The following is a 14,511-nucleotide window of genomic DNA, read 5'->3' on the forward strand; positions in this document are numbered from 1 at the left end:
TGAACTGAGACCCAGTCCGAGTGCGTACCATTAATAACCACCCTTTGTTTCCTATCACTGAGCCACTTTTTAACCCAGTTACACATATTTTCCCCTATCCCCATTATTCTCATTTTATGTACCAACCTTTTGTGTGGCACCGTATCAAAAGCTTTTGAAAAGTCCATATACACAACATCCACTGCATTTCCCTGGTCCAGGCTTGAACTTACCTCTTCATAGAAGCTGATCAAATTAGTTTGACAGGATCGATCCCTCATAAACCCATGTTGATACTCTGTCATAAGGTTATTTTTCTTGAGATACTCCAGTATAGCATCTCTCTTGAAACCCTCAAGGATTTTACCAACCGTAGAGGTTAAACTTACCGGCCTATAATTTCCCGGCTCAGTTTTTGTCCCCTTTTTGAATATTGGCACCACGTTTGCTATGCGCCAGTCCTGCGGTACCGACCCTGTTATTAAGGAATCTGAGAAGATTAAAAATAATGGTCTATCTATCACAGAACTCAATTCCTGTAGTACTCTGGGGTGTATGCCATCCGGGCCCGGAGATTTGTCAACCTTAGTGATTTCGAGGCGGCGGCGTACTTCCTTCTGGGTTAAGCAGGTAATATTCAAGGGTGAATTTATGGTATCACTGGTCATGTCATCTGCCATGGCATTTTCTTGTATAAAAACCATAGAAAAAAAGTCATTCAGCAGGTTGGCTTTACCCTCATCCCCTTCCACCATTTCACCAAGACTATTTTTAAGGATAAATAACGGCATTTAGACAAATGTCTAATTAATATTTAAATTTGTCCTATTTATTTGTTTTATTACATTTTTCACAACCCCTTTAATTTTATTAATGTTCTTTTGTCTGTAACGTTTTTTTATTAAAGGGTAAAAAAGCTGTAGAAAAAAAGCGCAGTAGGGTCTTACCCCAATATACACGGGGTGAATTCAATGAGCAGTCCTACTCACCAGATGGAGTTGTGAGAGTCCCAACTACTGTACAAGCATGAATATCCTGATCACGGCAGCAGTACCCCAGGAGGCAGATAACAGAGAGAGGTAGCGAGGTGCTTTCATACACCGCGCCAAAGATCACCGATGAGATAAGATTAATGTATCTTTATTTTGCACAGGTCTACGCGTTTCTGGAGGCTCAGCTCCCTTCCTCAGGACTGTAAGGCATAAGAAAACATCAATTTGATGTTTTCTTATGCCTTACGGTCCTGAGGAAGGGAGCTGAGCCTCCAGAAACGCGTACACCTGTGCAAAATAAAGATACATTAATCTTACTTCTCTCATCGGTGATCTTTGGCGCGGTGTATGAAAGCCCCTCTCTACCTCTCTGTTACGTTTTTTTTATTGAAATATGTAGCGTGTAACCGAATCGCCAATTGCATCCATATTGACACTTTCAGAAATATTTGCCATTGTTAAAAAGGGTTAGGAAGCTTATAATGATGGGCATATGAATTCACTCAGGGGAAGAGACTAGTACAAGAGAATCTGTCATCAACCAAACAGATTCGTGATCACATTTTTGTAAAGGTGTTTGGAAATAAAAGCAGCCATAGGATTTGTGGGGGTGAACAACTTCTTCTTTACTTTTCCTTTGCGCAAGTTTTGATTCAATTTTTCTCAAAACTCTTTTAGGATGTAGGCAAAAAAAAATCTATCAGAAAATGCTCCCAAGAATGTACATGTGCAGTTCTATGTAAATATGAGTCAGACTGTTTTAACGTTTTGTAATCACTCCAGGTTGCTAAAAGCGCCAAGAAAGTTAAAAGTAGTGACGTCCTTTCTTCTGGCGTTTTCTTCTTGGAAAATGTTCATTACTTTACTATACAAGTCAATGGGGAAGATCAAAAGATGCCCAAAAATTTAGGTTTTTTTCATCGCTTTTGCTGAAAGAAAACACTAGCAGATTTCTATGCTTTCATTGTTTCTTGAAATGTCTTCTACATGAAAAACTTGATTCATCTTAAGTTAAGACCATGTGTACACTTACCCTTACAACACTGAATTGAAGAGAAATTGGACCTGAAAATCAGTCTCTCAGCAGTCGCAATTTTCCAGCCTGTCACCAGGTTTTTTTCCCCTATATGAGCTGCAACCACCATCAATGAGCCCTTATATACAGTATTCCAGAATGCTCTATATAAGAACCTAGGCCGATGTGTATAACTTAAAAAAAAAACAACCTTTATTATTCTCATCTGGGGGCGTTCAGATCGAATGGGCGCCGCTGGTCTAGGGTCTGGCACCTCCTCTCTACTGTGCAGTCGTCGTCCTCCTTCACAGCTCCATGTGGATGACACATACTAGGTCATCCACACAGAGGACCTTATTGTGCTCCTGTGCATGCGCACTTTGATCTGCCCTCCTGAGGGCAGATTAAAGTATTGTAGTACACATGCGGTCTTTGACCTTGCTCTGCGCATTACAGTACTTTGCTCTGCCCTCAGCAGGAAAGATCAAAGTGCGCATGCGCAGGAGCGAAATGGAGACCTCTGTGCGGAAGACATAAGACGTGCCATCCACACATAGCTATGTATTAGGACGGCGATGGAAGGAGGATTGGAGGCGTTAGACCCGAGAGCAACCCAACTGCACCCAAGGTGAGAATAATAATGGTCTTTTTTTTACATGATACAGAGTGGCCTGGGCTCTTATATACAGCATTCTGTCTACAAGTTTGGAGCAAACCACATGCTCTTACTCTTTGTAATTATGTCATGATTAAGTGCAGGGAATGAAGGCATTTTTTATTATTTTACCACTGGATTGAGGCTTCTAATCTGAGTGTTGCTGTAACATTGTCCCAATTTAGATTTTTATAGACCAGACATGCCAAAATATCACTACACCTTAGGCCAGTTTCAGACGTCCGTGTTTAATCAGGTACAAGTCACACGCATGGTTCTGGTCATATGTGTGTCACACGTACCGGAGAAAACACTGGTCTTTTAAATAAAAAAAGTTTTCAATACTTACCTGTATCCAGCGCTGTCTCCTTTGGCTCTGCTGTCTCTCGCTCCTGACCGATGCTTATTATACTCCTAGAATATGCATTGAAGGGACAGCGCTGGGTACAGCACCGCCGAGGACAGCATCGCGGGGACAGGTGAGTATTCATAAAGCAAGCAGTGTGTGTGCAGTTACGTCCAGGAGGTCATTGGAGTTCCCAATGAACTCTGATGACATCCTGATGACACCCACGTAACACAGAGGGTGTCAAGATGGTGACTTCACGGGTTCATCAGTTATTTGGGAACTCTCAGGAGTCTCCGATGCTGTCCCCGCAATGCTCCGGCTTCCAGGTCCGCACTACACACGCACGCACGCACATACACACACACACACACACACACACACACACACACACACCCCTACACACCCCTACACACCCCTACACCTGGATACTCACCTGTCCCCAGCAATGCGGTCCCCGGTACTGAAGTCCCTGGCGATGCTCCGGCTTCCAGCTCCTCAGTGCAGTGAATATCCAGTGAGTATAATGAGCGGCGGTCAGAAGCAGGAGACAGCAGAGCCAAAGAAAACAGCCCTGAATACAGGTAAATATAGAAAATCTTTTTATTTAAAACACCCGTGTTGTCTCTAGTACGTGTCACACTGATGGCACACTGACCACATTAGTGTGCGATCCATGTGACACCTGTGCTGCCAGAGAAAAAACGGACATCTCTCCGTGTGTGCGTGCGGGGCCACAAGGGGTCACACGGTCCGTGTGAAAACACTGACGTGTGTGTAACTGTATAGAATAACATGGGTACGTGTGGCATCTGTGTTAAAAACTGATGCCACACGTACCTGAAACACGGACGTCTGAAATCGACTTTACAAATATACTAATGGCAGACAAACGTGTGCACTAGTATGCTATTACTTTGTATACATTATTTTCTGGGAAATTACCGTACATTAAAACTAAAAAATAAATGCTTGTGTTCAGAAATGTGGTGTGAAGTAGGCACAAGGATCGGTTCATGCTGGTTTATAACGTATCCCAGTAACACTAAAATGGGTCCCCCCCCCCACCCCCTGTATTTTTTTTTTATTTACATAGCATAATCTCACTAATTAGGAGAAATAGTAGAAACCTGGTGGAGAAGAAGAAATAGAAGTGTGAACAGAGCCTTACATTTTCTTTTTTTACACATAATTGTAAATCCATCACACATACACAGTATTATTTTCCACCTTTCCGTAAGGTTAGTAAGTGCCACACTGGAGCCGACCTAATGTGCACAAAGGAGAGGTGTGTTGCTTTTCTCCTGAAATATCAGATATAATAGTTTCATGTTGGGTTCTGGGATGTTATGTGGGCAACAATCTGTTTTTTTTGTCGGGGATTCATTCTGTGTGAAGTTTTCACACGATCATTCTTTTTTCCATTCAAAATGTGTAAGCTGTACTGATAAGCAGCTTATCCGGTCATATCAGGCAAACCGTGCACAATAGTCCAGCTCCCAGGGAATGTCAGTGAGTTTGTATCCCTAGACTTTGTCCTTACCTTAGGCTGAATCCAGTATAGAGGCTGCAGTAACACCCAGGGGAGGCTGCGCTCAGACCCTCCAATTCCATTATTAGGAAAAGAAAAGAATACCATCATTTATATCTGAAGCCAATCCCTTGATTAACGAATAAAAACCGAAGCATAGGGCCCCTATTAATTATGATTGGCTTCAACAGGATTCCGTTTATAGAGCAGATAACCATTCTGTGTACTGTTTTTTTTGTTTGTTTTTTTTATTTTTTCCCCAATTTTTAAAAACTGACATATAGCGAAACTCAGACAGACCTTATAATATTGAAATCAGGGTGGATTTGATTTAAATCACGATTTAAATCACGATTTAAATCACTAGTCAGTAAGGCTTGATTTAAATCAGTGATTTAAATCAAAGTTTCTACCTAAACTAGTTCTTGCTACTTTAACATGCAAGTAGATGAAGATTTTTAGAATCACTTTTTATATTCCTTTTTTCTCCCCAGTTTAATGGGTTAATCATTCATATTTGGACACCACTGTTCTGTTGTACTTAGGAAGGAGAAAAATAATCCTGACCTTATTAACAATTTAAATAGATTTATTCAACTGAAACAATAACAACATTACAGCATAAGTTATTTGCTTAAACAAACATCCACGTTTGTTAACTAATTTGGCTAAACAAAATATATATATCTTTTAACCGCACTTCTCATGATGTTGCCTCATTCGCACCACCAGGCCTTTCATCTCTTTGTTGCATCGTTTGCATTTTGCACGCATGCCTGCCTTAACGATAGGCGAAGGAGCTTCATTAAAATATTCCCAAACTGGGTCTCTTTTACGGCCTGCTGCCATTATAAGGAAAGAATGTAATAAACCTCAGATCGTACACACAAACAGATCCAGACTTGTCTGTCTGTGGCTATGCTGCAGTATTGTGCTCAAAGTTTCACTTTCATTTTCTTGTCTGCTTGCCCTTCCTCCTCCTCACACTTAGATTCACATTCTTCTTGTGTTGTGCAGATCTATTCCACTCCAAACAATCAGAAACATATTGTCTAACTTCTTGGACTTGGCACTGAAGGGGTTGATTCTGTATTCATAGGTTTGTAGAACAATAGGATTAAGGTCTTTTTCTCAACTCTGTTCATGTTGTAATATTTTTGCCGAGAAGAAGAGGCTGGGACCTCTGCGGTGTCAAATTCAGTTTTGAGAACTGCGTAAGTAAAGCGAACGTCTGTGATAATATAGGAGAGAAAGAGAAGAGCATGGCATTGGGAATGTTACACATATACAGCCTTTATTCTACTGAGTTAAACAACTCCGCTTTATCTCATGATGGAAGAACCTTTGGATGGTAAAATATTTTCCTCAAAAAGCAGTTTATTGAAAAAAATCCGGTTTAAATCAAAAAAATCTTTTTTTTTTTTTTTTTAAAAAAACATTGATTTTTATCCACCCTGATTGAAATAGATCCTCTCTGCTTCTGCATCAGTTATGCACCTATCTGTCTTGGACGTTAAGGCCCTGTGCGCACTAAAAAATGGAATTTTCTTAAGAAAATTCCTCAGGGTCTGAAAGATTACCGCACCCGCAGTAAAAAAAACACCGTAAACCGCACCCGAAAACCGCATGCGGTTTTACCACGGGTTGGTACATGTGTTTTAATGCATTCAATGCAATAAAGCACCTTGAAGAAAAAATGTGTAATTTCCTTCTGATAGAATGATAGATAGATGATAGAGGGAGGGATGATAGAGGGAGGGATAATAGAGGGAGGGAGGGATAATAGAGGGAGGGAGGGATAATAGAGGGAGGGAAGGAGAGATAACAGAGGGAGGGGGAGATAACGGAGGGAGGGAGAGATAACGGAGGGAGGGAGAGATAACGGAGGGAGGGAGAGATAACGGAGGGAGGGGGAGATAACGGAGGGAGGGAGAGATAACGGAGGGAGGGAGAGATAACGGAGGGAGGGAGAGATAACGGAGGGAGGGATAACTGAGGGAGGGGGAGATGGATTGATAGATGGCTAGATAGATATTACAGCTTTTATTTGATGTGTCCCCCCCCACCCCCCCCTCTCACAGTATTTCTCATTTTCTCATACAGCATGACCCTGTGGGGCCTTGGGTCTGAGTTCTCGCAGGGTCACTGCCGGTCGGTGACGTCACTCTATTTCTCGCCGACCGTGAGAAATGACCTGGAGTTACCCCTGCAGCCTAGTTCACGGGGCTGCACTGAGTGCTATTTCAGACGCCGCTGAATCAGTCTGCAAGAGTCGTCAGACATCGTGTGGATTACGCCGGACCTGGAGGGGGTATTTAAGGATTTTAATAAAGTGGTGAAAGAGGAGGATTTTTTGTGTTTTATTTTAAACAAAGGATTTTTCGGTGTTGTTTTATTTACTTTACTTACAGATTAGTCATGGCATGTCATAGACGCTGCCATTACTAATCTTGGACTTAATGGCGGCAGCCCATAGCTGCCACTAACTCCTTATTACCCTGATTGCCACCGCATCACGGCAATCGGGATGAGCCGGGTAGAGTCCCGGGGCTGTCGCATCTAATGGATGCGGCAATTCCGGGCGGCGGCTGGCTGATCTTTTTATGCTAGGGGGGCTCCCCATAACGTGGGGCTCCCCATCCTGAGAATACCAGCCTTCAGCCGTGAGGCTTTATATTGCTGGTATTAAAATTGGGGGGCACAGCACGCAGTTTTTTTTATACTTTATTTTTTCCACTGCACGATATAGCCCCGACCACCGGCAGCTGTGATTGGTTGCATTCAGATGAGCCCCCACGCTGAGTGACAGCTGTCTCACTGCAACCAATCACAGCCACCGGTGAGCAGGGAAGGCATGCATATGTTATGAGACTAATGAGCGGCGGTTCGGGAAGATGAGAGCTGCCGTGGGAGCAGTGTAACAGCTGCCCGGTGATCTGTAAGTATGAAGCGTTTGCTCCTACCACTTTACGCCCGATTCTCGTCCCAATAGACATCATATGGGGAGCAGTATCTGGCCAAATACCACCCCTCCGAATGTATGTTGCCTGATTTCTATGTGTCTGTGTATGATACATGTATGTGTGTGAGTGTGATATGTGTGTATTTTCTCTCTGATCAATTTCATATTCCTCTTCTAGTGACATCACTTCCTTGCAAAACACAGGGCAGTGATGATCACTATGTCCCGAAAAACGCAAAATAACGCAGGGAATAACGCAATGAAACGCACATAATTTGCTACCTGCGTTATTCCCTGCGGGATTTCACGATTACATTAGTCAATGGAGTGAAATGCCGCAGCTACCTGAGGAAAAGTGACATGCAATTATTTTTGCTGCGGGAATCCGTCAGCAAAACATGCAGCTGTCAAAATCTGCCTAGTGTGCACAGCATTTTTTTTTTTCCCATAGGTTTTGCTGGTGAATCACTGTGGAAAGGTTATGAACATTTTCTGCAGCGAAACATGCAGCAGATCCGCGGTAAAAATCCGCCTAGTGCGCACAGAGCATAAGGCCTAAGGCACACGGCATGAAAATCGGACCGAGTGGAATGCAATAAAACATCGCATTCCACTCGGACCAATATTAACATATGTGCCAGCACACATGAGCGATTATTTTCTCGGACCGAGAAAACAATCGCAGCATGCAGCGATTGTAATGCGAGACTTTCTCTCGCACCCATTCAAGTCTATGGGGCGAGAGAAAGATCGCACTTCACTCTCAGTACACCAGTGTAATGCGAGTGCAGAGCAAGAATGGCAATAGCCGGCTACGGAGGAGAGAGGGAGATAAATCCCTCCCGCCCCTCCTCAGTGCCGACCCGTCCCCCACAGCTGAGATCCGAACACATGATCGGACCTCAGTCGCAATGACACTCTGCTCCTGCTGTACTGCCAGCGTGAGCCGAGTGACATGCGAGGATCGCATTAGAATCAGTGTGGCCCCGGCCTAACAGTTAGTTTGTCCGTTCCATTTTTAGGAACAGACAATGTCTGAAAGCATGTGTGAATGTAGTCTTATACCTGCGAGCAGTTTGAAATGAACCATTCTTTAATTTATAAATAATTTTGCATGAAGAAATTCTGCTTAATTTCACAGATTAAGACTACTGCAAGGAATTTTAGTATGCAGAGTCGTTAGGCTGGACACTAAAAACAACCACTCTGTTTTCGGCTACTGCAGGGTTTCAGCTCCATTAAATGCCACTGTGTGTTAACTGTAAATTGGTTCCAAATTTTGTAATTTCTTAAAGGGAATCTGTCACCAGGTTTTTGCTCCCCCATCTGAGTGCAGCATAATGTAGAGAGACCCTGATTACAGAGATGTGTCAATTACTGAGTTGTTTTAATAAAATCAATGTTTTCTCTGCTGCAGATCTAGCAGTTATACAGAGCTCATGAATATGCTGGACTACCTGCAGCACGCCAGGTAGTCCTCTAATGAAAATCTGCTGCTGATTAACCCTAGAACGCGCAACCATAGAAATAAACTATAGAAAACAAGTAACCTAACAGGCCAGCGAGGCCCCAGGTATGCGTTCTAGGGTTAACAAGCGATTTTATCAAAACTACACTAAGCAGCCCAGTAAGTGATACATCGCTGGAATCAGGATCTCTGCACCTACATTATGCTGCTCTCAGATTAGATTGATGTGCCATTCCGTGATGAAGCTGTGAATGCGAAATGTGCATTGGAGGCAAATGAGGTCACATCCAAAGGCTGCATGATTAATATGGGTAAATATCGACCTATTCCATAAGATTAAACATGCTGTGGGCTAGGAAACTGGGCGTAATATGGACTGCTGATCCACAAGCCCTCATCTGAGGAGCTCTATTGTACTTTCAGTAAGGCTGTTATAGTGGAGCACTTACATGTGTGAGATCTTTTGTATAAGCGTTTTCCCTGTGAATGATGACAGTCAAGCAAGGAGTAACCTCTAAGGCTAGTTTCACACTTGCGTTGTCGGGATCCGTTGCATTGCGTTGTGTGAGGGATGCGTTGCATATAGTGGCACAACGGATGCTATGGATCGTACAAAATAACGCAATCAGTTATAGGTTTTTTCCTTGACTTTACACATCTGAGCATGCGCAGTTGTGTAAAGACGGATACGTTAACGGAATCCGTCAATTGACGCATTCTAACGGAATCCGCCACCATAGGCGTCCATTATAAAAACAACGGACGCCAAACGGATTCCTGCAGGTTGCGTTTTTTTGACACTCCGCCAAGCGCAGAAAAACGCTACATGCAGCGTTCCATCCGCCCGACGCAGCGTCAAAATAACGACGCTGCGTCGTCCATATAAGTCTATGGAGAATAGTGCAGTGCGTTAACGGACTGCGCTATTCTCCATAGTGACGGAATGCGCTGAACGCAAGTGTGAAAGTAGCCTAACTTCCATTCATATTTAAATGGCAGTAAGCAGTATGGATTAAAACTACTAATTTACAGAGGATACTATTGCTGTCTGCCAAACACACAGGTGCACATTCACCTACAGACTAGTCTGAGTAAAGCAACACAAAATGGTGGATTAACCCGTGTGTGTGTGTGTGTGTGTGTGTGGAGACAGCTTGCTGATTGTTAACACATGTTTGTGCATATATATATCCACAGAACAGACTGAGTAAACTAGAATAAAATGGTGGATTAACCCTTGCATGTGCAAGAGAGATTTAGAAAAATTAGACACACTGGTCAATATTTATTTTCTGCACATCTAATGTTTAAATAGCTCTAGACTTAAAATTTCTATAGTTGAAAGCACTTCTTATGTTGAAAATGGCATGAGATTTGTGATTTTCCCATAATTTGCACGTTTTTTCTGCAGCATGGTGTGTGAACCTGTTATTCCCGGGTCATGACCTTTTGCTTGAGACCGTACTTATGCTTTTAATGTTTGTAAAATATTCCTTCTATTCCAATAATAATAAAAACTTTTTTGATAAATTTTGCAAAAAAATGTGATTGCATTTGAGACTCGTTTTTTTTCTTCTTGCTCTCAGATTAGGTGGCAGAAACCTGGTGACAGATTCCCTTTTAAGGCTATGTGCGCACGTTGCGTACAGTCACTGCAGAAATTTCTGCAGCGATCTGAAGAGCACATGTGCGCTTCAAATCGCTGCAGAAAATGTGCGTAGTGAAAAAAAAAAGCCGATTCCATGCGCTCTGCCTGCAGCTCCTCCCATAGACAGAGCAGGAGCTGCCGGCAAAGTGCACGGAAGAAGTGACATGTCACTTCTTGAACGCAGCGCTTCGGGCAGCAGCCGAAGCACTGCGCTCTAAGACGCCACGTGCGCACGGCCCCTGCACAATCTCCATAGACTGTGCAGGGGACGCAGGACGCATGCAGTTACGCTGCGCTACAAAGCGCAGCATAACTGCATGTAATTACGCAACGTGCGCACATAGCCTAATATATCTTCATAGCAGAACTTTCCTAATGTGGAATTAAAAATCCCCTTTATAGACCAAATTAAATCCTATTGCCACTTGTTATATATTGACCCTTTTGATAAAACAGTATACAGTAAGGGGTCAGTCTCCCTCCGGTGGCGTCTGCCGACTGCCTGAATGTAATGATTTACAGTAGAGGAAAGACAGTGCTGCCCTCGCTGTACAGTTGAGAAATGAGCATGCCATTTTGCCTCTTGTACTGACCTCCTGTAATTACATGTTAACATTACACTTAAGATATTTGGTACATCATAAATTCAATGTGTGTTTTTTGTTGTTTTTTTTCCCCCTCCAGCCGTCCAGTATAGGGTCTATGGCGCTTACTGAAGGGGCTTTATCCCAACACGGGCTTTCCAGAGTTGTGTACAGTGGGCCTCATCCACAAAGGGAAATGTTAACTGCGCAAAACAGGTACAATACAGGATTGAGTGTATTGGAATTTTGTCTTGATTGTGATGATAATGCCAAAGTGGCCTCATACTACGGCTTATCAAGTATTCTGTATATTGTGTCTGAGATCTTCCATATCATACTCTGGAGGATCTGTAGAAGTACCTAAACAATGTTTGCACCATCGATATATATCTTGGTGCTCGGAAAAAAAAAATTGACCTAATATTAGTGCCTGCGTATGGGTAACTTCAGTACTGAATTGTCCATACCAAGTCACATAACCTACTCATAACATCGGTGGGTGCCATCATGTGGTTAGCACAAATGATTTACAATCACATTGCAAAGTTCACACAGTAGTTACTGGTAAAAGCGTGTGTATACCAACATGACGATTTTCACTGTCCATAGAATCACTAGCCCTTACTCTTCTCTGTGGGATTTCCTTGCTCATTGTTCCTTTTAACTGGATCTAATGTCCCAGCACCTAGTTAGCACTGACCGGTAGACACACCACACTCAGCCCATCAGTCTGTTAGTTTTCCGCAACAGATTGTGTATTTAGCCTAAAACGTTGTACTTTGGTCTCATCTGACCAGAGCATCTTCTCCAACATGCCATGTAGATGACACAGCTACGTAGCTTGTGGAAGAAGGTGCTCTGGTCAAATAAGACCAAAGTAGATCTTTTTGGGCTAAATGTAAAACTCTACGTGTGGAAGAAAACAAACACCGGACATCAATCTGAAAACACCATCCCCACAGTCAAACGTGGTGGTGGCAGCATGCTGTTGAGATACTATTTTTTTTTTTCTCTCATAAAAACCCCCCCAGCCCCCTCTTTCCCCCAACGGGGACAGGGAAGCTGGTCAGAGTTGATGGGAAGATGGATGGAGCTCAATATGGGTCAATCCTTCAAGAAAACCTGTTAGAGACTGAAAACTACTTGAGACTGGGATGCAGGTTCACCTTCCAGAAGAACAGCGACCTTAAGCAGACTGCCCGGGCGACAATGAAATGTGTCAACCGTGTGTTTATAACTTGCTGCACTATGATTTTTAAATTGTCTCTCCAGTAAAGGAGACAAACTCTAGCACAGCGCCACCTATTGGAAGTAGCGATCCTAAAAGTCACAAGTGGATTTTCAACAATCCTTTGCAATATGACTCAGGATATATAAGCCAGATCAGAATCCCAATTTGCAGACACGGTGTTTCGGGGTGCTTGCCCCTCGTCAGTGCAAAGTATGGGGGGTGTCTGATCTGGCTCATGAGAAAGCTATGTGGGGACCACGGGGGAACACTATTCTCCTTAAGGAGACTTTGCAAGCCAGTCTGGCTGCCAGGTAAGGGGACTTATAGCTGCAATGCCCCTCTGGGAAATATTCAAATTGTCTCTCCAGTAAAGGAGACAAACTGTAGCACAGCGCCACCTATTGGAAGTAGCGATGATTTTTAATTAGTTTTCAATAAAATGGAATTTTAAGAAAAATATTTTCCCTATGAAAACGTTGCTGCTGGATATTTTTTTCTTTTTGCTGCCCGGGGCGACAGTGTATGGTTTAGATCAAAGTATATTCGTGTGTGTGTGTGTGTGTGTGTGTGAATGGTCCAGTCACAGTCCAGACCTAAATCCTATTGAAAATCTGTGGCACGACTTGAAAAATTGCTGTTGACAGATGTCTCCATACAATCTCACTGAGCTATACTGCAAAGAATGAGCAAAAATATCAGCCTCTAGATGTGCAAAGCTGGTAGAGACAAACCCCTAAAGATAAAGTATTGATCGGGGGGGCTGAATGCACATTACAATTTTCCAATATATATTTTAGAAAACCATTAATCATTTCCTTTTACAATTCAAAAATTCTTGGTAAATCCCCAAAAAATACATTTAAGTTGCTTGGTGGAACGTCAAAAATTGTGGAAAGGTTCACGGGGATTAAATACTTTTTCAAGGCAATGTATGTTATTGAACAGTAAACATATGGTTACATACCATTTAAAGCCGTGCTCGTTTACTAAACTCCCACAAACCTGACAATTATGACGTCTTGATTACATAGTTTTTCTTTTAAAAATTGTTTTGTTCGCTTTTGTATATCATGAGCCGCTTCTCAGAGGTGGAAGCAAATCAATACAGTGCATACCCTGAAAATAAAGTGAATGCAGAATATCTCAACTTATGGCTATGTACACCTCTGCACAACATTTCTACTACTCAGTTGCTTTATAAGTACAAGGTTAGAGAAGCTCTAAGAAGATGACTCCAAGGTAATGACCGCGTCTGCGCAAAATATTGCCCAGTACGAGCAGGTCACTGAGACTAGAGGCCGGCAGAGGAGCTGGAAGTGCGGTGTCAGGCGTTCCTGCACTTGCCGCTAAAACCTTTAATGCTAGATTTCCAGAAGATGTAAAAAATAAAACTTTACAAATAAGGTATGGATTTAATAAGGATTAATGGCTCTTTGCTTTAGGAATCTTAACTACCGTATTTTTTGCTTTATAAGATGCACCTGATTATAAGACGCACCCCCAAATTTGGAGAAGGAAAAGAGATTTTTCTTTTTTTTAATGTTAAATGGGGTCTGTCTTATAATGCCAGTGTCCGTCTACCAAATCGTATAGGGTATATGTCTTACAGCCCCCATCCTATAATTAGCCCCCTTAATCTGGATATGTCCCCCTTATATTGAATATAGCCCCCTTGTGCTGGCACATGTCCCCGTGTGTTTGATATGACCCCCATGCTGCTGCCTATTGTAAAATAAACACTTTACATTCTCCAGTGCTGTCCTCCCTCGTGTCTCCCTCTGTGCTGCTGAGCTCCTGCACTTCCTGGTTCTCGGGGGCCGGTCATGTGACCGGCACAGCAGAGTGACATCTCTGCGTGCCTGATCACAGCGGCAGCAGTGAGATCGGGGAGATACCGGGAGACACGCTGGAGGAGGTAAGTAAAGCTTTTGTATCTTAGGATGGTCAGCAGCATGGGGGCCATATCTTACACGGGGAAGGGGGGGCGGCATGTGCGATCAAAGGGGGGCGCAGGCATATATAATATGCGCCGCTCCCCCCCAGCCCATCGCCGCGGTGCGGTTTCAGCACTACGGTGGTGGACAGCAGCAGTATGTGAAC

The 14,511-nt window shown here is 43.1% G+C and overlaps 1 protein-coding gene across 3 annotated transcripts in view; it reads left to right on the forward strand.

Moving 5' to 3' along the window:
• Positions 1-14,511, forward strand: part of HYCC1 (hyccin PI4KA lipid kinase complex subunit 1) — a 184,742-nt gene that overhangs the window by 121,011 nt on the left and 49,220 nt on the right. For all 3 annotated transcript variants that reach the window (XM_075315364.1, XM_075315366.1, XM_075315365.1), the window contains exon 6: positions 11,281-11,396. In XM_075315364.1, coding sequence (XP_075171479.1) covers positions 11,281-11,396 — 116 coding nt within the window. The remainder of the gene's footprint in view (positions 1-11,280; positions 11,397-14,511) is intronic.

This window comes from Anomaloglossus baeobatrachus, chromosome 6, assembly GCF_048569485.1.
Source record: "Anomaloglossus baeobatrachus isolate aAnoBae1 chromosome 6, aAnoBae1.hap1, whole genome shotgun sequence".
Classification (NCBI taxonomy): Eukaryota; Metazoa; Chordata; class Amphibia; order Anura; family Aromobatidae; genus Anomaloglossus; species Anomaloglossus baeobatrachus.